The 20,976-nt window shown below is 40.1% G+C and overlaps 1 protein-coding gene across 1 annotated transcript; it reads left to right on the top strand.

Annotated features, from left to right (window-relative positions):
* The first annotated feature begins 2,381 nt into the window (after positions 1-2,381).
* Positions 2,382-20,976, top strand: mgmt (O-6-methylguanine-DNA methyltransferase). The gene is made up of 5 exons (XM_055902444.1): positions 2,382-2,729; positions 4,374-4,513; positions 12,013-12,179; positions 17,353-17,492; positions 19,803-20,976. Exons 1-5 carry the CDS (start codon positions 2,721-2,723, stop codon positions 19,929-19,931), a joined length of 585 nt encoding a protein of 194 aa, XP_055758419.1. The 5' UTR covers positions 2,382-2,720; the 3' UTR covers positions 19,932-20,976.

The following is a 20,976-nucleotide window of genomic DNA, read 5'->3' as shown; positions in this document are numbered from 1 at the left end:
AATAGATCATATCACATTCTAATGAAAACATAACATTCTCTTAAAATGTCTGTCCCCCTGTGCAGCCAGTCAGTCTTCTCCAGATGACGTGATGAATAGGAAACACTGATGGAATATGCATCAAAGTCGAGCTCATGATTTATGTAATAGCAGTCACTTGGACAATGATTAGCTGCTCTGTCAAGCGTGTAATACGAGAGGTACAACCCCTGGTTTATCAGTCATTTATCTGAAGAGTGTCCTGATATTATCACTGGATCCTAATGTCATCATTATGCCGCGCAGCATGTGCGGGCCAGTGTATCACAGCGCCGGCGACAGAGCCTGTCAGGAGTTCAAGCCTCTTCATTTGCAAAGTGCTCAGACATTGTTAACACTGTCAACAGTAAAATAGGAAAATCCACAACATTCCAGAAAAAGGGGGATAGCAGTACAGAGGCACTGAATAAGTGTACACCAGTGGTTATGAATAATTGTGTGTGAGGGGGGGGGGGGTGTAATGCAGTTGTCAAGCTTATTTGGTAGAAGGATGTAAAGAATAAATTAGAATTAAGCATACAACTAACAAAAAAATATATGTCTCTCATACAGTACTTCAACTATAATGGGTTTAATACAAACAGTTCACACGTACTGTACATTACGAACAATACAGAGCCCAGGAACTCCAGTGTGAGGCCTGGGAAGCATTTCTTCCTGATGAAAATTCACTCACATACCTGTGAAAGAATGATGGTGTTCATATCTCCCAGGACTTTCCTCTACTCCTCAAGCATGCTGGGTATTATAAACAGCAGCTCCTCCCACGTCAATATCAGGAGAAGTCTGCGAACAAAGGAAAAGGGCGAGACAGAGACACACAGTATAGGACAGAGCCATGACAATCATACGTACAGGAGTGGATGGAAGAAATTGCTCCTAAACAATTTCTGTGTTCATGAAGAAGGTCCTGTTATTCTCACAAACATCTGGTGCCATAGGCTACACCAAAAGGAAGCTGTACTTTAAGTCCATCAACACCTCACACAAACAAATATAGTGAGGGAAACTGAACAGGAAAAGGAGCTCTTTGAGTTTCAAACAAAAGAGATCAGCCTTGCTGCCAACACAGACAGGGCACCACACCTTTACACTGATGCTGCTCACAATCAAAGGAACAGCCGTCACCAGTGGAACTGTGTTTTTAAAGGATATCTTAAAAAGATTAAATTGTGTGCCACTGATGGAAAACAATTGGGACTGGAAGCTTTACTGTACAGGTCATTCTCTCTCATACACACACACACACACACACACACACACACACACACACACACACACACACACACACACACACACACACACACACACACACACACACACACACACACACACACACACACACACACACACACACACACACACACACACACACACACACACACACACACATTATTCATTTGACCCCACCATGGTCAGAGTTTTTCCTGTTTTGTTAAATATTTCCACTCATTTGATTTGAATGAATACCACTGCGGTGATGCTTAAACCAATACATCATGTATGTGACCTGGATGTTTCAATACAGCATTGAGCCAATACAATGGGTGAGGGCAAAAGCAGGAGTAAATATAACAGATAAAAAACAAAACTTCTTAAAGCTCATTTTAGTTACTACAACATCTTTGTTTGCTCAAATTGTAAAACTCCAATGTAAAGTGTTGTAAGAGCAAGGTAGGCCTATATTTTTGTTGGCACATTATCATTAAACCAGAAGTCATGGCATCATGGCCCAGCATTTCCAGCAGAGGGGGCTGCTTACTGCAATCATATGGTGATTAATTGAGCTTGATTCTCACCATGCTGTGAACATAAGCTGTCCTACATGAAGTTATGTGAATAAAGGTCGCAATGCCTCTAATAATCCCTAACTCACTTACTTATAGCCTACATCAGAATCACATGCAGAATTAAGAAAAGTGTAATTTATATTATCACTCATGCAAGCTAATATCAAACCAGGTTATGTTCATTTTTATTAGGTCTAATTGTGCATGTTCCTCTAATTAGCTAACGAGAGACAAAAAGCAGGTTTAGAGCAGCAAAATGCAAATGACTTAGAAATTGCACAAAAAAGTAAATGGCAAGGCTGAGAATCATCTTTCATTGAAATGTCAGAGATAAATGGCTCAAATGTCACATCAATTAAAACGGGGGACAGTTAGTAGTTCATTAGAGAGAGCCATATTGCACCGTCGGGTAGCGCTGCCAACCCTTGCTATCTGGGGCAGACTGGCAGAGGGTCCAGATGGCACGGAAATCCTCAAAGATTTGAAAATGTTCTCTGCAGGGGTGGCGTTTTCTCCCCGCTCCCACCCTTACCACTGAGTGGGGTGTGCTACCTAAGAAGCACCAGGAAAGTTGTGGGTGTTACAAATATTTTCATTTAAGTATTCTAGTGGGTGAGATTTGTTTAACTATATTTTTTCCTACCTGCTTTTAAAAATTTGATTAGGCATACAGCCTTCATAAGGATGACAAATTGTATATTAACTGAATACTATAATGCATGTGTGATTTTAGTAGTATAGCTGCATTATTTGCTGTGGGGCATTGGGGGAAGCATGTCTGTCCAAATACGGAGTAAAGATAAAGTAGATGCAGCCGTTTGCCTCTTTTGATTGGCTGCCTCATACACGTTGTGGAAGAAACCAGGAAGAGAAACAACTACACATTGTTACATGGAGCAGGCAAGTATTTGGAAGCATTTGGGCATTATATAAAAAGTTGTAGGCTACGTTCTTGTTTGTTATTTTCCTGACAATATATTAGGCTACTGTCAATATTACTACACCAACACATGTCATACATGTTTGCAAATGTTTTTTTGTTAGAAGATATCAACGTGTGCTGTGCGCCTCATTTACTAGCTAATATCTGCATCGTCCTTGTGACATCCCTATCACATTGAAGTTGAGATTTAAAATGGTTAGGGTCATGTTCAGGGTAGGGACAGTATGCGCGCGAATTCCAGAGTAGTTTGCGCATTATTTAGTCTCGCGAGGCCATCCAAATCTCGTCTCGCTGACCACTGACAGACTGTTAGAATAGTTGTATGGCTTTGTCTGTTCATTATGTGTACAAATATGCTAAATAAACATAGTATACTGTAAGCTATACTTAAATGCATAATACACAGTTATTTGCACCAAATTTATAAAAATGTCTATTAGACCTAATCAGCACATCAAACAGCTGAACTCTATATTCCTCATCATTTAAATGTTTTGGTTACGATACCCTTATCTAGTTTGTTTAGGATTAAAATATTGTACGTGTGTCATATGTGTAAAGTACCCCAGTGTCAAAGCTGTTTCATTGCTTGGTTTGCCATTGTGGGCGCTGCTCTGCAACATTGCAGCTTGATTGTCTTAGTTCATAGCACCCCCCCCCCCCCCCCTCTCCCCTCCCCCCTCCCCCAACCTGGGAGTTGCTGGAATAGTTAGGGAGGAGTTTACGTGCTCTCCTTTTTCCTGGAAGCTATTATGTGGTTACTGTAGATAGAGAGGAAGGGAATTGAGCTGTAGGTCCAGTTAAACAGATCTAAATCACTTAAATTATTATGACAGCAACAAATTATTGTATCATGGTTGTGTTTTTGTCTGTACCTCCTGTTTACTTTAACAAGTGCATGATGATAATGGGGAAATGTAAACCCATTGTTATTTCTAGACTTTATAACTGATGTGCAGGCCTGTATAGAAAATAGAGATTTCTTGGAATCAATGTGACCTTTATGTATTATAACCCCCATACCTCAAAAAGTCGCAATATAACATAGTCAATCATCTCTCCTTCCCTCAAAGTAAAAATAAAAAATAAAGTGCTGTCTGGTTATTGCCAAAATCCATCTCAGTCGTCAGAAAAGCTGCACGTTTTCACTGTTGTTAAGGGCTGGAAACCGGAATCCCCTTGGAGTTGCACCCTAAGGAACAAATTTAATGCTAGGAAAACATCCCGGCCATCAACCAAAAATGATGGATTGAAAATAATGTTGAGCTATCTAGGGAATCCCTCACCAGACAAGGGAACATACTGCATTGTTTTTCTCATTTATATGATATATAGAAAAGAAATGCGGGGAAAAAACGAGCGATTTATTGGTTAGATGGGCAGATAGTTTTTTTTCTCCATAAAACAAAGAAGTACAGGATTTTAATGTAAGGATCATGTCACATCATGACATTGTTTCAAGGGTAGGTGTACAAATCATGAACATTTGACTCTTACGTGGCTTGCTTGCTTTTCAACAATTCCTTCAATATAGAATGTGTCACAAATTCTGAAATTTAGCCACCTACATGAATACAACATTACATATGTTTCCCTACCAGGGCAATGACATGAAGAGTCCGAGTCAGTGCAGACAGAGGACCATCTCGTTGCAAAGTCCCCTGGGAAAGATCCAAATCAGCGGATGTGAAAATGGTGTGCACACCATCCAGATCCTAATGGATGTTCCACCTGCAGAAAGGTATTGTACTGTACAGCCACCGACATTCTAAACAAAGGTGTGCAATTTACAGGCAGACAGCATCCACCCGTGTGATCGAGTGCTCCCTATTCCTCATTGGAAGCAGGGGCATTTTTGTTGATCCCCCTAAGAAATATCCCAAAGAAAGTTGGGCAAAATATAGGAGACACTAGAAATATGAGGGGCACTAGAATACAGTTGCGCTTGACATTTGATTTCTGATGGCACATTATTCCTGCAGTATATTTGAGATCTTCTGAAATCTAACTGTTTATTACCAACAGGGGTGAGTATTAGAGTGGAAGGCTAGGGTCAGCTAAGGGCATAGGGAACATGGCCTTTTCTGTACTGTATACCGGTATGTATTTTGCTTCCTAGTTAGAACTGATATTTGTCAGTTCTAGAAAACCCTTTTACACTCTGGTACAGTGGGATTTCAGAGCAATCATTGCTCAATAAAATTGACTATTTGCAATCTTGAATGATTGGAACTGATTCAAATCTGCATAAATAAGTATGTACTCTTTCATTTTCAACAAATTCCAATTTTCAGGTCCATGCCCTACATTTCAAATTGGTTTTGATTAGATGGAAATTAAATATCCCTGTATCACAGATTCAAATTTGATCAACTTGATTGGTTTGGGAAATTAAAGCTTTTTCACATTCACCAAAAAGGAAGTCACCCTTTTAGTAATGTATGGAAAACTGTAATTTATGGAAACATATGAATGCCCTTGTATATTTTAAATCAATATGTCTGCTACCTAGCTGTCTCCCATCCCCTAAAATTCATCAAGCAGTAAAAACATTATACTTGTTAATCAGCAGAAGGGTAGAAATTAATAATATGGAATGTGATTATCGAATATGTCCTGTAACCATGCACAAGCACCTTTTCTGCCCCTCGTTCTGGATGTGGTTTAATTTGTGTGTTCAGGTTCAGTGAGAATATGCAAATGAATTTAATGATTTGCATCAGTAGATGCTGCGTTTAATATAATTTGCTATGTCGGTCATCAGAGTAGTTTCTATTAGGCTGCAATGTATCTTCCCAAATGTAAGAACAAGTAAGGATTTAATTTGGATAATGTTTGAATGCTATCACGATCAGTTAGATACTTGCATTGATAAATTATTTGAGTATGTCAGCAACAACTTAATTGTAAAGTAGCCTATACAATTAGCATCAAAATGGCAAAACAAAGCAACAAGAATCCAATTGCCTAAGCCAGTCTTCCTCAAGATTTATAATTCTCCAAAAAGTATATAATTTTTGGTTTTGGTCCAGGAGTGTTTTGCACTAGAAGAGTTGACAACCAAAGATGTGTGCTTGGTTGAAGCCTAAGGTTAGCATTGTTCAGTGCAAAACAACAGCAGTGGTAACAAAGATTCTGCCATATTGAAAAAGTGTGATTGATAAATGACATTATACTTACACAAATGCACTTGAAGCATTGCTTACACACCATGACCGTCAGCTTTTCTAATAGAAATGTCTCAAGCCCCTTTTGCTTCCTAACTGATATGGCTAGGCAACATTTGCTGAAATAAACCTCTACCAGTCTAACGACAGCCCTGAAGGCAGCGTCAGATGAACAAATTCATTATATCTCAACAACCCCTGTTGGGGACTAAGTCACCCAACACACTGTTAACCAGCATTCCCTTTTTAACATGGCCATAACATTGTTCACTGAAAAATGATACACATTTTGTTTACAGGAGATTACTATTATCTGAAATATGATGCTTCTCACCCCAAAACAGAGACATGTTATACAGAGGAAAAACACAGACTACTTTTTTTGTTAGGGTGAAAAATGGAAAAAGGCTGGACTTTTGGCCCCAAGACATTTTGTGGGCATATTATTTTACAATGCTTTGATCAATTTTTCTGTCAACCTTACTGAGATGTGGGAGAGCTGGAAAAAGCAATTTAGCTTGTGAGGTCCTCAATAGAAATGTAGTGCAGATGCCTGTGTGTGACATGTTGCATTAGTTCTTGAGTAGTCTTTATTGCCTGATAATGTTGCAAGGCGATACTGATATCAATCATTCTTTAACAGCTACCAGTATGCTGCAATTTTGTGACAAAAATAATGCATACAATAATTGATTTAATTCAAAGGTAAAGTATTAAAGTGATATATTCCTGCTTTAACAAAAAAAAACATACAGTAGGACAACCAGAAAATGTGGTGCTCTAACAGAAACTGTTAGAAATACTGATGGCCGGCCCGCGTATGGTTCCATAGATATTCTCATTAATACTACACGGATAAACAATGAACACTCGGTCTCATTTGCATATAGATATAAACAATATATTTGTGCATCTGAATTCCCATCACACATGGATCATGTGATGCGCCGGAAATCCTAAGTGGCTCAAACCAAAATTGTCATTATACTTCCCTATGCCATAAATCCAGCTTTTTTTCCTCTCTCACAAAGCTGTATAAATCTGTCTGATTTTTCAACAGTGCACATTGTTTTTAGCTAATTGTTTTCATCTGTTTGTTTTGCCTCTGATAGCAGGGAAATCTACCATATGCTCTTCCAAAAGACAAATGATTAGCAAATGAAATTCTGGACAGCTGTCTGACTGAAAGCATTTGGTTGATAGCATTCTGCTACCATAATTAGCTTAAGCTTTGGGTTAATTAACTTTCTACCTGGATATGCATAATAATAGCAGCACCCTGCACAAAACCAAGGAGCTTGTGGTATATCAGCAGGAAAGGCTGTCTTTATTTTATATTTCAACAGCATATTTCAATTTCAAGAGGCGATTTAACTCGGGAATATCATCAAAATTGTAGATTTTCCTTTCCGAGCCAGATAATTCTGAAACAATAGGGGTGTATTATGTGGCAGAAATGCCATTTCTGAATGTAATTAAAATGGATGAAAGCAATCACTGATTTTTAAATGCTTTTGTTCAGCATCAGGCCTGCTTGTAAAAGAAACACCCATTGAGAGGAGAAAGAGACAAGAAAACCTTACAGTACACGAGTAATTAGTATTTTGCACGAATGTGCTCACCATACTTGTTATAGTAAAGCATAAGAGAGGAAGACTGTGTTACACACAAGAGGAATGGATATTGTCAGTGTTTTAGTCTATTTTGCCCCAGCTAGTATAACCTATACTCTCCATTGTCATAGACCACATGAGGCCGAGTGTTTGATTTGTAACTGTTCTCCCTCAATGTTCACTGTCAAACTGTCTAAGCATGCCTGCTATATTCTGTCTAATACCCCAGCTGTCACAGCAGTTTTAACACACTACTAATACTACTAACACTAGTTTGCAGACTCGGTCCTCAAGACCTCAAGGGGTGCATGTTTTGGTTTTTTCCCTAGCACTACACAACTAATCATCAAGCTTTTGAATCAGCTGTGTAGTGTTAGGGTAAAAAACAAAACTTCCACCCCTTGGGGTCCCGAGAACCGAGTTTGGGAAACGCTGGTTAAACTATGTCATCATTTTGCATGTAGATTTTAAATGGCCTTAGGTACTGTAGATGTATTTTGTTTATCTGGCCTAGTGCTCAGCTGCAGGTTCATTAAGGTGCAGTTCCCCGTGGCCCTTGGACCCATCTGTGCTCTGTGCCTATAGCTCTGTCTCCTGGGACTCTTTCCCCAATCAGGCTGCCTGTGTCATTTCCTGTGGAAACCAACACCTGTGTTGACACACTACCTGTAAACAACCCAGCACAGCCATTCATTTGTGAATGTAGATTCACCCAGGGCTGAATCCTAACTTGAGATCTGTGTCAAAATGGGAGCACAGATCTCAAGTTAGGCCGGTTTGGATTCATGTTGGATTTATTTCACCCAGGGAAGCTGTATTTTTTTAAGCCGTTCTAGATCAGAATGTTCTATTATTATCTGAAAACTTTTGATGGTAGCATGATGCCATGTGGCTTGTTTTTGAGACTGAACGTATTCTACATTTGTGCTATTCAACACTGTACAGTGTATGGTGTACTGAGGCAGGAAGATGGTTGTGTTCTGACATCTTGAAGAGAAGTATGAGTCAATTATGGCCAAGTGTTGTTCTTGCTTATCTTCCTGCGGCACCAAACAAGGATTTAGTCAAGGATTTAGGGGTGAGGGGGGCGGTGGTGGGGATCATGGTAAGCGGTTCACAACAAAACACTCAAAACTCCTGGGAACGGGCACTGATTTAAAAATAAATTACAGAAGACGAAGCGCTAACACTCAAGGGCCCTCAGCAGGGCTGGCATACACAGGTGAAGATTACCCTCCTCACTAATCAGAGGAACAAGGCAGTCATTTGCTCCGAACACAGACGGCAATTAGGACTTGGTGACACTGGATTCCCATAATGCCTTTGTGCTTGACATGGTCAAATTTCGACAGAGGCTATCCATGCAGGGTCACTGTCCCTCTCTCTCAGCCTAGGATAGACAGTTGTGGCTCCAAAGGTCCTCATTCCAGGAGATCCTTAATACATTTACTCCCTCACAGCCTTGTTACTGTACCACTCTGGTAATTAGAATCTCCTTGGAAGACACTGGAGACTAGAGGCTGAAAACACTATTTAAAACTGCTCACTAGTCCCATGTAGATACATATTGCTGAGTGGGTTGTATATGGATGATAGAGTAAGAAATAAGCCACTGGTAATGTGTGTCTACTTAGAGTCCATGGTTACTAAGCCGTGTGTTACAGCCAGCTTGAAGTACCTCACTGTCTCTGTGGCTATTGTAGCTAGATGCTGTAGTGGGCTACCAGCGGTATTTCAACTGCTTCATTGAGCAAGTGGCATACAATTGTAACACACCCTTTGCCTTGAAGCCTATCAAGATCTTCCTTTTTTATATAGTAATTTCAGGCTGTTTTCATGCTCTCTCGAGTCCTAACATCTCAGAGTTAAGTATCTGCTACTGTAAGTCTAAGGAAAATATGGACCGGTCTTGCCCTTTTCTGTTTCATCCTCTGACCCGCCATGTTAGCCATGATTGGTGAAGGAGAACTCTGGTAAGTGGTGCCAAACGTGGCTGCCAATCGAGACAGGATGAGCAAGATCACACTTCACAGGATGGAGGCATGAAAGCTGAAGGTTTTTCCTCCTTCAAAAATACTCTGACAACAATGTCGACAATTAGATGAAAGCAATTCCTTTTAATGACAGTAGATACTCCCACCAAAGTATGTCCCTGATACACACTGTGCAGTAGATAGCATGAGTCATACTGTAGAAGACCTATAATTAGTTTTGACAAAACATGGCAACAATATTTTTGTTGATGCGGTATCGCTCCCTGATTTATTTTTTTATGTTCATCCTAGGGTAAATGAAATAGCCATCCTAATAACTATATACATGCTCAATTCATTATTTGTATTAGCTCAAATAAAATAGGTAGAGTGCTAAACGACTCTCACACTGCACAGCAATGATTTATGGTAATTGCAAATCGATTGTGACAGGAGCACAATATTAGAAATTCTTTCAACTCACAATCCACTATCAAGGGAAATATGTTGTCCTCTGACGCAAACCCTTGCCTGTGTGGAAACGAATAACCGATGGAAAACACAGGTCACAGGATGGTAAAAATATTCCGTTCTAAACTATGGAAAAGTAACATTAAAATTGTGCGATTTTAAAAGGGCCTTCAGGAATTGAACGCTTCATTTGTGGGTTGGTCGGTATACAAAAGCTGTATGCGATTTGGCTTTCTTTTTGTTTATCTCAAGACACAAGTATTTCTCCTGGGAGAGTGTTATTGTAATTGGAAGAACATTGAAGACATTGATTGGATATCTCTGATCTCACATTTCAAGGTCATGGTTTCTAATCTTCCTCCTATAAAGTAATTTTTTTTTTAATGCTTTTTCTGTTGAAAGAGATGCTCTCGTGCTTAATCTGAGTTTACAAATTGCATATGACGATAAAGAGTACAAACGCTCAGCCTCTCCCAATATGTCTTCAGCTAAACTAACTTTGTAACTTTTACACAATAACATGTATGTTTGCTGACTGTATTATATTGACTTGTACTAAATGTAAATTTCAATGTAGGATCACTCATACACCCTCATTGTGAGGGTATATAGCAGAGGCCTGTGGGATAACAGCCATAGTGACAGGTCTAAAGTGTGAGTGGAGGTTAAAGGTCCCATGCCTTAAGCAAAGGTGCTTTAGCCTCTGTCCAGTAGATTGTAAGGCCTGCGGGTCCAACAGGAACATTTCCACAAACAATATCCCTGAGCTGTCAGTGTGCAGTGGCTGGAACATCCTCACTGAGAGAAAGAGAGGGATGGGGGGGGTCTGGAGAGGGAATAGAGAAATTCAGAGAAGGGAGAAATGAGTAGAGAAGGGGGGAGCGGCGATTGGGGAGGGGGAGAAGGGGGTGAGGGAGAGACAATGAAAAGTAGGGGCTGGCTGGGCGCTCACCCATGCCGAAAGAGATTGCTATGAGCCTTAGCCATTGTTTGACTGGGTCTCGGCTTGGACCAGGGCTAGGTGTCTGAGTTGTCAGCACTTGACTATAAACTCAACTGTGGTTTGGTGTATTTTGATATGAGTATTTACACCTTTTACAGTGTTCACACCTACTGTAAAATAGCACCCCTGAGAGTTTCATTACAACCACAAACACCTAGGCTATGCTGCTTTCTGAAAACTGAACTGCACCATAACACACTAGCTAGTAAACCTCAGCCAAGGATGTTGAATTTTTTTTTTTTTTGCACAAACTGTTTCCTGCAGCAGTGTTAAAAAGTGTTGACTTGTGGGTTCGAAAAAAATATGCTCTTTGTGTTTAACAAACTAAATGTGTATTATTAATACTATACAGGATAAACCAATCTTCCAAAAAGGCACTTAAATGGTGTCATTATTTATTTACACGTCCGTACACCAGTTAATGGAATTGGCGGTGTTGAGCTGCAACACAGCTTGGGGTCTACTTTACTGAAATGCACATGTTACGAAATGGCTATCCCAGTAGGGTCTTTACATGTCCAATATGGGTCAGTCCACTTGCACGGACCTAGTGGCTGGTCAGCATCACAGAGCAACCTCATCTTCGTTAAGTGATGCTAGCTCAACCATAGGCAAAGTGCTTTCCCAGATGCAAGTCCAAGTTTTGTTTGTTGCTTGTAGGCACCCCTTTATATTGATATGCTGCCTTTTTTTACTGGGACTAAACTCGTTTTAGAGCCTTGCTGCCATAAGAATAATTGTAAATCCTGTTATTTTCGACGACTGACATGCAATAACACTGTTGCATGAAATACTTAACTTTTGATGTAATGCCAAACTATTCAGCTGTTTCATTCACATCAACAACGTCTGTCAGTTTGCATACAATGAAACACTTTTGTCATTACTCTATCATTCATGTCCTTTCATTCAGGACTTTTATTACACACATGACATGCTATGATACTGTCTAACTGAGAATGGTCTCTTATTAATCTTCTTTTTTGGGGGGGTGCTTCTCATATCTCTCACAGGAGTGGTGATGCCTCCCTAAGCTGTGTGGTCACTGTTAGCAATGGCCAAGAGGAAATGGGCCCAGAGTTGCAGCACTGCGTGGAATGGCTTCGGGCCTACTTCAGCGAGCCGTGGACCGTGGGGAGGCTCCCACTCCCAGTCTTTCACCACCCCACCCTGCATGGAGGTCTGTCGCCATGGATAAATACTTTTTCAGAGCCATGACTGGAATCAGGCTTTCACTCTTAATTGTCAGTTACCTCACTTACACTCTCTGGCTCACTGTGTTATAATGAAGTATTTTATGGCAGAGAGAGAGAACAGAACCCGGAGCTGTAACTTGGTTCAGTAATCTGTGGCAGCCCTTACCATGCGTGTTAGTCTTGGCCGCTGTTCCCATGATTCTTGGCACATTCTTGAAAACTGATCAAATTCCACTCTTGACATGTTCAGACAGGAAGCTTTTTTTAATGAGAACATGTGAATGTTAGTAAAGTTTCAATGAGGGCATTGTTGGCTTGACCAGTCACCCACAGCAGGGGACAAGAGAGCCTTCACAATGGACAGTTAGTGTGCTTTCAAGAAATAGCTGTGATTTCATAGTTTATAGGCAGCAGTACATTTGACCGACGATAGGTAGGCAATTATTAGAGCATTTTCTGCAAGAATAAATGAGTATCATAATGCCATAAGACATTGTTAAAATGACACACTTTGGAGGACAAAATCATTTCCAAGAAAATGTAAATATAAGTCAGTTAGACTTTTAAGTCTGAATGCTTATTGTATTGAAGCTGATCATTTTCCGAAGCGGTTTAATTTAGGAGGAAATAAAGCGCACCTACACCCAAAAAATATGACAGCACTCAAATCCACTCCATTGCATGTACTCAACAACCGTGCTACTCTTCCCCTGCTATTAGGTTTTAGTCGCAGTCTAATTTCATGCAGATCCACACAGTGCTTGAGTGATGGCATTTTCAATGAGTAGGTACTCCATTGAGACTCTGTATACTGCAACGAGTCCCACGCTCCCGCAAAGGCAATGCAGAAATACATCAGGAGCAATTACGATATCAACTTCCAGCGTGATTCCCTCCACCACCAAGTGCTTGTGTACCCGCCCCGGGCTCTTTCAAATCGCATCTCATCTGAAGTCTTTGGGGTTTTAATTAAATTTCTGGATAGATGGAATTCTTCATTAGTACCTGATCTGAATAAATGATTGTGCTCTGTTAACCCCCCCACCCACACACACACACACACACACACACACACACACACACACACACACACATCTCTGTTGTTCTGAGGTTGGGTAAATAGATGGTAGCCTAGGAGTGAATTGCTCTCAGTGGTCCAATAGCTGTAACGGTTGTCAGTGAAGACATGTTAAATGCAGGCAGCATGAGTATTTGTCTATTGAGGGAAGAAAATGCACTTTCTATATTTTTGATGATCATCAGAATTTTTACATTTTCTTCTGGTTATGAGCAGGGTACGGATGTTTTTATAGTTTGAATGAATTGCTAGTTATACTAACCTGTTAAGTGCCCTCAGGAGATTTATGAAATGCATAGAGTAATTAGAATGATTCATGTCCAACATAAAGGCTTTGTTTTTTTGGGGTGAGAAAAGCTGAATGTCACATTACTTACAGCTTCACATAGGAATCATTGCCTCTACTTTTTCAATGTTGCCACATTCATTTGCTCTGTTCATATAAAATGGAACACTTTTAATATTAAGCTTCTTTGCGTAAAGTAGCAACCCGGTTGAGGTGACATGAAACAAGATGTGGAACTTGTTTTCCTTCACTCGCTGTCATGCACCACATCACACACAAACTTTGGTTGGTCGAGAAGAGATGGAGAATATGAGTGTGTGTCTCCTCAAACACAGACACCACAGGTTCTCAGAATGATGCATATTCTTTCATTAATTATACATCCATATGTAAAAGACGAGAGGATCTTAGTCTGGGTAAGCGGCACGGGGAACGTGTGGGGAGGGGGGAAGGGCCCTCTTCAAAGCCCATATGACTGGGTTCCTGCAGGAGTCTGAACCTCCCTCTGTGCACAGCGCAGCGCGAGATGAGACTCTCCAGGACCCGCCCCTGTGATGTGGAGAGGAATTAGGGAAATGAACGTTTTCAGAATATCGAATAATCAGAGAATCATGAACACCCCCGTCAGCCTTCAAAAGTATGGATCCCCTAAGACTCAGGAGACACTTTGACTAGGAGCCAAATTCTCTCCTCCCTGCCATTAGACACAAAGGATAATGAGGGGGCCGCATTTCCACTATTATACTTTATGCTCACAACTACAGAGGGTTGGGTAGCAACTGGAAAATGATCTCTCCAAATCTCATTGTTAGTTAGCTAGGCTCATGTAGTGTCTGCAAATGTTCCACACAGTCACCTACACAACATTATGAATGGCTAATAAACTACTGGATTTATTATTTTATGTAGAGTATTACATTTAAAAAGAACAATTACATCAATAGATTTAAAATCATATAATCCATTCCTACCCATCGATTTTAGTCGCAGCCAATCTGGCCTCTCCAATGTCCCTGTCACCTGCGCTTATGGTAGGTAATGACCTGTGACATCATTATGGGAAGTCTGTAAAGGTGTAAGTGGTGCCCCTCAACTTTTATTTAAACAATTGACATCGGTGTGACCCAATCTAAACAGGGTCTTGACCCCAGACACACCATATTAAGCCCTTTATGAAGTATGGGGCTAAGGGACCGCTCTCAAATCATTGCTGGTCACCTGAGTTGACCCTCATGAAACTCTCCAACACTGTTGAGGCCGGAGTTGTTTAACCTCTAGATGTGTAGGTTTATGTCTGTGGAACCAGTATAAACCTTTTTCTTGTTTGACCAAGAAACTCACTTAAGACATATAGTGCAAGTTAACATAGCCTTGGACATGATGTAGAGTCTGTCAATTTGACATTGACTAGTTGTTTGTCGATAATGTGTACATAAACACTGATTTGTATCTGTAGTCAGGAAGTGGTGCTGTTTAGCCATCAGAGTCACAGCGGTATCAATATGTAACACACACGCCATGCACACGAATCCATCATTTACAAGCAAGAATAATCTATTTAAAAATTGAGGATAAAGCTTCCTCTCTCCTCTTTACATGAAGTCTGCCTTCGTAAGAACCCATCAGCTCGTTGACAGCGTGATTATTACCTGAAAAATTATTAAACAGTACCTACGGGCCTTGTTGAAGACAAAGAACTCACATGGGTACGCATCAATCAAATATATCCCCTTCAGGTGTTACACTTATTCCCCCCAGTTTAGGCAAATTGCCTTGTTGGCGTGGCTTTGTGTAGCGGAGAGTGACTATAAGGTGAGAGCCTAGGGAGTGAAGGATGTTCGCTCTGTAGAAAAGATACTGGGGGGGTTACATGTTTTCACACAATGCCAATTTAGAGTGATTTCACATACTGTAGATCACTTGTCATGTGCTCTCTTAGACCAGAATGAGATGGCATGCTAGATGGCTAATTGACTGTGTAGGATGCATGAATTAAAGGACCAATAAGCTTAAGCTGTTCACTATTTCACTTTACAAAGGTACGGTTCAATTGTACACAGCTAGTCAATGTTCAGAGTAAAAATAGATCAGATTTGAATATATTGCATTTCTACTGTAAGTAATCAGAGTAGTCTGGTAGTACAGCTAAATATAATGCTACCGCTAAAGTGTTAATGAAATCAAAGCTGTTAATGTGGCTTCTTAAACTGCAAATAATTTCTGAATTCCACCATTTAAGAGAGCGTGATCTAATGAATCTACTCTCAATAGAAAGCAATTAAAAGGACAAATTAGTCTTATTAACCTCGAAGTCATCCCACTGCCACAAATGGTGTGCAACATTCAAATTATTTTTATTTAAAAAATTAGAACAGATTTGGTGTCTATTTGGCCTCTCTTAATCCTTTTAAATGAAAGAGCGACCTTATAATTGTAGCTGTGACCTTATCTAATATAACCTAGATTGTCCTTCTTCAGAAATAATTTCCTTCATGTAAAACTCTTTCTCTTTTGTAGCTGGTATTGGCAGAAAGGTTTGGAAAGCTCTTTCTTAGTTGTCTATTAAAGATGCACTATTCAGAAATCGCTCTGCCATTTCCTGGTTGCTAAAATCTATTAGTTTGCCTAATTCAGTTTATGTTACAAAACAAGCAAGAATAGTGTAGAGAATCATTGTACCATCTAAACCTCGGTGAAGCATTTTATTTCCATACCCAAAAATAAAGTAATTTTAGCTGTTTGAAGCTGGTGTACAAAACTGAATGTAAAATACGCAAAAACAAAACTTAAGCACAGGAAGCATAGAAATTGAGCACATGGAACAGATCTACCGCTTAGACTTGCTTTCAATGAGAATGACAGATCTCTAAATCACATTTCTGTGTGAATTTGATCAGGTCACCCAAAAAGTTACATAAAATCACATTTTATTTGTCACATGCGTGGAATACAACATGCGTAGACCTTACAGTGAAATGCTTACTACAAGTCCTTAACCAACAATGCAGTTTTAAGAAAAACAAGTGTTATGAAAGTATTTACTAAAATTAACTGAAGTAAAAAATAAATAAATAAAGTAGAATATATATAACAAATAATTAAAGAGCAGTAGTGAGGCTATATACAGGGGATATCGGAACAGAGTCAATGTGCGGGGCCACAGGTTAGTCGAGGGAATTGAGGTAATATGTACATGTAGGTAGAGGTAAAGTGACTTTGCATGGATAATTAACAGAGTAGCAGCAGCGTAAAAGGGAGTTGCAATGCAAATAGTCTGGGTAGCCATTTGATTAGCTGTTCAGGATTCTCATGGCTTGTGGATAGAAGCTGTTAAGAAGTCTTTTGGACATAGACATGGCGCTCCGGTACCACTTGCCATGCGGTAGCAGAGCGAACAGTCTTATGACTAGGGTGGCTGGAGTCTTTTTGACAAATTTTAGGGCCTTCCTCAGACATCGCCTGGTATAGATGTCCAGGATGGCAGGAAGCTTGGCCCCAGTGATGGACTGGGCCGTACGCACTACCATATTGCAGTTTTAACAAATTTACTGCCTGGTGATGTCACCAAAACAGGCTGAAATTTCAGGTTGTCTTTTCAAACAGCTAAAAGGGCATTATCATAATTTTCACAATTTCACTTTATTATTCCAACATTATAGTGTGACATATTCTGTATATAAAATACAGGAAAATCACTTTTTTTACTGCACTGTGACTGATTAAGCGTCAGTCTCTACCTTTATACCTCCAACTCACTCCCTCTATTTTTCTCTCTTTCTCTTTTATCTTGCAGATGCCTTCACCAGCCGGGTTCTGCAGACTCTTGTGCGGGACGTGAAGGTGGGAGAGACGGTGTCGTATAAGCGGCTGGCTGAGATGGCAGGAAACCCCAGGGCCGTGAGAGCTGTGGGAGGGGCCATGAGGAGGAACCCGGTCAGTAGGGCTCTCTTTGATTGACACGTACACTCCTCTGAGATTAGCCATAGGTAGTCAGGACCACACCACAGTTGGCTTTAGTTTTACCAAAGGTATACCTCTTTTAGTAGTGGGTATCAAGTAGATGGGTATGAAGTACAAGTACATACCTGTTACAGCTTCAGTAAGGCACAGACAGCTTTAGCATCCAGCCATGATCGGGAGTCCCATGGGGTGGCTCACAATTGGCCCAGCATTGTTTGGCCGGTGTAGGCCGTCATTGTAAATAAGAATTTGTTATTTTTGTTCTTAACAGACTTGCCTAGTTAAATAAAGGTTACATTTAAATACAATTATGATTTATTCAAAATAATAATTTAACTCAATCATGAATTTTATTCTGAGTATCTGCATTATTGTAAAGGCTATGTTCAAATGTATGGCTCTTGTAGGAAAGCAGTCATACCCTCTATTTTTTTTACTGGTGATTTTATTCAGTCTGTACAAAATGAAAAGCTAGAGGGAAAACGCTGTGTCTGCTTTTGATCAGAACCTTTGATCAAAGCCCGTTTAGCTCTGCCCATGTAGTGCTGTGGGCTAGTCGACTAAACTCCACAATTTACGATGGAGTTGGGCGGAGACTAGTGTAGGCCGACTGGAGCTCCAACTTCACATAAGATTACTTTTTTTAATCAAAAACTACTGGTTTCAGCACCCAAAGAATAGCCGCAATATCACAGAACAATGTCGTTCATTTTTCTGTGACATCGGAGCTCCAGTCGGCCCACACTAGTCGCCAGTCAACTCCATCGTAAATCGTGGAGTTGAGTTTAATCGGCTAGCTGTGGGCATGTGTTGGAGGCACTGCACAGCAGTAGTAGTAATAGTAGTTTTGTGAAGACACACACATTGTGTTTTTACAAAGTAACCAATGTATGTTTTAAAGTCTAAATGTATGGTCAAATAAGTACAATATTATGTGTTATGTTACTCTGTAATATGCACTGAAAGTACCCTTACTCACGATTACATTCTAGAGTAATACCTTCCAGTTAAACAATAAAGAGTCTAGCCTTTTGTCTCATGATCTAGAATCAGATCCTCTCAATGTCAATTACTTGTCAGTACTGCTGATACACTTGGGCTTCAGCTGTGAAAAGATCTGGAAAGTATTGATTTTTTGCCTCTCTGTGGCACTTCTTTACCAGGATTTGAGTATTGATAAGCTTTAGTGTTCTTTCCCCGAGTGAAGAGGCTGATCCAAAGGCCTTGAGAGTACCCTACCTAGACTGCTCTTCAAACCCGGGGAACCCAGTATCGATCCACATAGCGTTGAAGCTTCCCTCTGTCAGTAAGGTTAATCTGGGGTCTGAAAGTTTTATTGCTGTTGACATGAGAGTGGTTTTAATGATCGATTTAAAACACATAGGATTTCCTACAGTAAGAGAAGGGCTGAAGGTACAGCCATCAAACCGTGACAACCAACCCTGAACTAGTGAAATCTAGTTCAATTACAGGGCTATGCCAGCTAATATGTAATTAATAATAACATGTTTTTAATATTTGATCATGACAGCAAAATCCAGGTAATATCCAGGCGGCGTAAGAGCAACTCGATGTAAGCTAGGCTAACGTTTGAAAATGCAAACAACTGTTATGAAGTGCCCGCCCTATTGCCACTATTCTTGTTGGGATTCCACAAAGAATGAACTTGTGTAATCTCGCTTGTTTTATCCTTCACCAGTCATTTAGTTTACAAAGAACTCCAGACCCCCTGGCAGTCATCTGCAACAAGAGTAAACGCACCATCGACTTCCTCTTTTTAATGATCACAGGGTTATCAGATCTTAATGTTGACACCGTCTCCATTGAATATTCATCCTGCTGGTGTTTTTGCCCATTAATTTTTGATTGCTGCGTTGCTTTATACTATTAAAGAGTCAAAAATCATTTATAACCAAAGACTGAGAGTTCACGTTCAATGTGGATCCGTTCAGGATCAAACCAAGACACTTTTGACGTGGCTTTTTTACATGATCAAATGAAGGGGAAATGTTGTAGATTCATGTTTTCATATATAGCAAATCAGGGATGCCTCAGTGGTTCTGTGTTATCAAAGCATCAACAATTATGCTACATTCACAGTGTCTGTCTGTGTCAACATGAGAATGCAGTCCCTGAATTGTCACGTCACTTGACTAAACGTTGTTATGACATGGACGTATTATCTTCATAACTAGTGGTGTGAAACATAAGGAGAGGCTTGCTCAACCAATTGTACCCCCAATATTGCCGTAACATGCAATTTTATTCATCTCTTCACCTCAGGTGCCTCTTCTCATCCCCTGCCACCGCGTCATCTCCAGCAGTGGTCAGAGTGGGATGTACATGGGCGGCAAAGGTAACCATCTCAAACAATGGCTGCTCACCCACGAGAAGGTCAAAGAGGAAGACTGAAGCATAATGAAGTGATATAGTAAGACCAGTGTGGGATTATATTTTACAAAGCAGGGTTGACGTGTTATCCAGACAACTTCTATATCCATTGTGAACACTGTACTTCCTGAAACAGTTAAGAGCTTTCTTTGTGTTATATGGGTGAAAACCAACTATTATTTCTGACTGTTTATCACAGTAAGCAAGCTAACTCCTTTATCCTGCTTTGTGAAATACAACAGTAAGCAAGATGCAATGTCAACAATGAACCACAGCTGAGGAAACCTGTACATAGTTGCGTGACATGTGCACATGGGGCGGCTTCACAATTGAAATGTGTGTCAGCTGTGCCTTATTTTGAAAATGCTGTCTATAACCCAAGGGAGAGCTTTCATGTTTTGATTTTATATCTGCTTCTGTTCTGCTTTGTCCAACTGTCCAGTCTGTGTTCTAATTGAATTCATGTGAAAGAATAAAGTGGAGGTTTAAGGGAGTGGCGGTGTTATGCGAGTTAGTGTAGAGGCCTCAGTCTACCCCCCTAGTGGGCCCTCAGTTTTAGAACGGCGGTAACAATGCTTTCTGCATTCCAGCAGCACAGTGAAATAGATTCTAACTATACTGCAGCGGGACAAGACAAGACAATCACACTCATATGTTTATGCCAATACTACTGCTCTTATGTTCTACTAATCATACTGTATAGTTAATGTTGGTCTGAAATTAGAAGGCACTAAAATAACTTTAACATTGAACATTAGGAATTACAAACATATGTTCCCATGGGTGCCAGTTTGGGTTGCCAGTTATTGTTGGAATGGTTTCTCTAAATAATTATTTCCCCAAAAATATGTCACTTGAATCGTTTTCCTCCCTATGCTAAATCACTCTTTGTACCTTTCATTGGTTATTGTATTTCCTGCCAAGTGAATGCTTTGTTCAACATCCAGGAAAAAGGCTTGAAATTGTTTGTGAGTCATTAGTTTTTCTTCATTTAAGATTCACCTACAACCACAGTGTTGAAATTTATTTTTATTTTTCATAAATACATTTAAAGTTTCAAAAGCTT

Source organism: Salvelinus fontinalis, chromosome 37 (genome assembly GCF_029448725.1).
Source record: "Salvelinus fontinalis isolate EN_2023a chromosome 37, ASM2944872v1, whole genome shotgun sequence".
NCBI classification, from domain to species: domain Eukaryota; kingdom Metazoa; phylum Chordata; class Actinopteri; order Salmoniformes; family Salmonidae; genus Salvelinus; species Salvelinus fontinalis.
The sequence above is the reverse complement of the archived record's forward strand: the minus strand, read 5'-3'. Positions and strand labels throughout refer to the sequence as shown.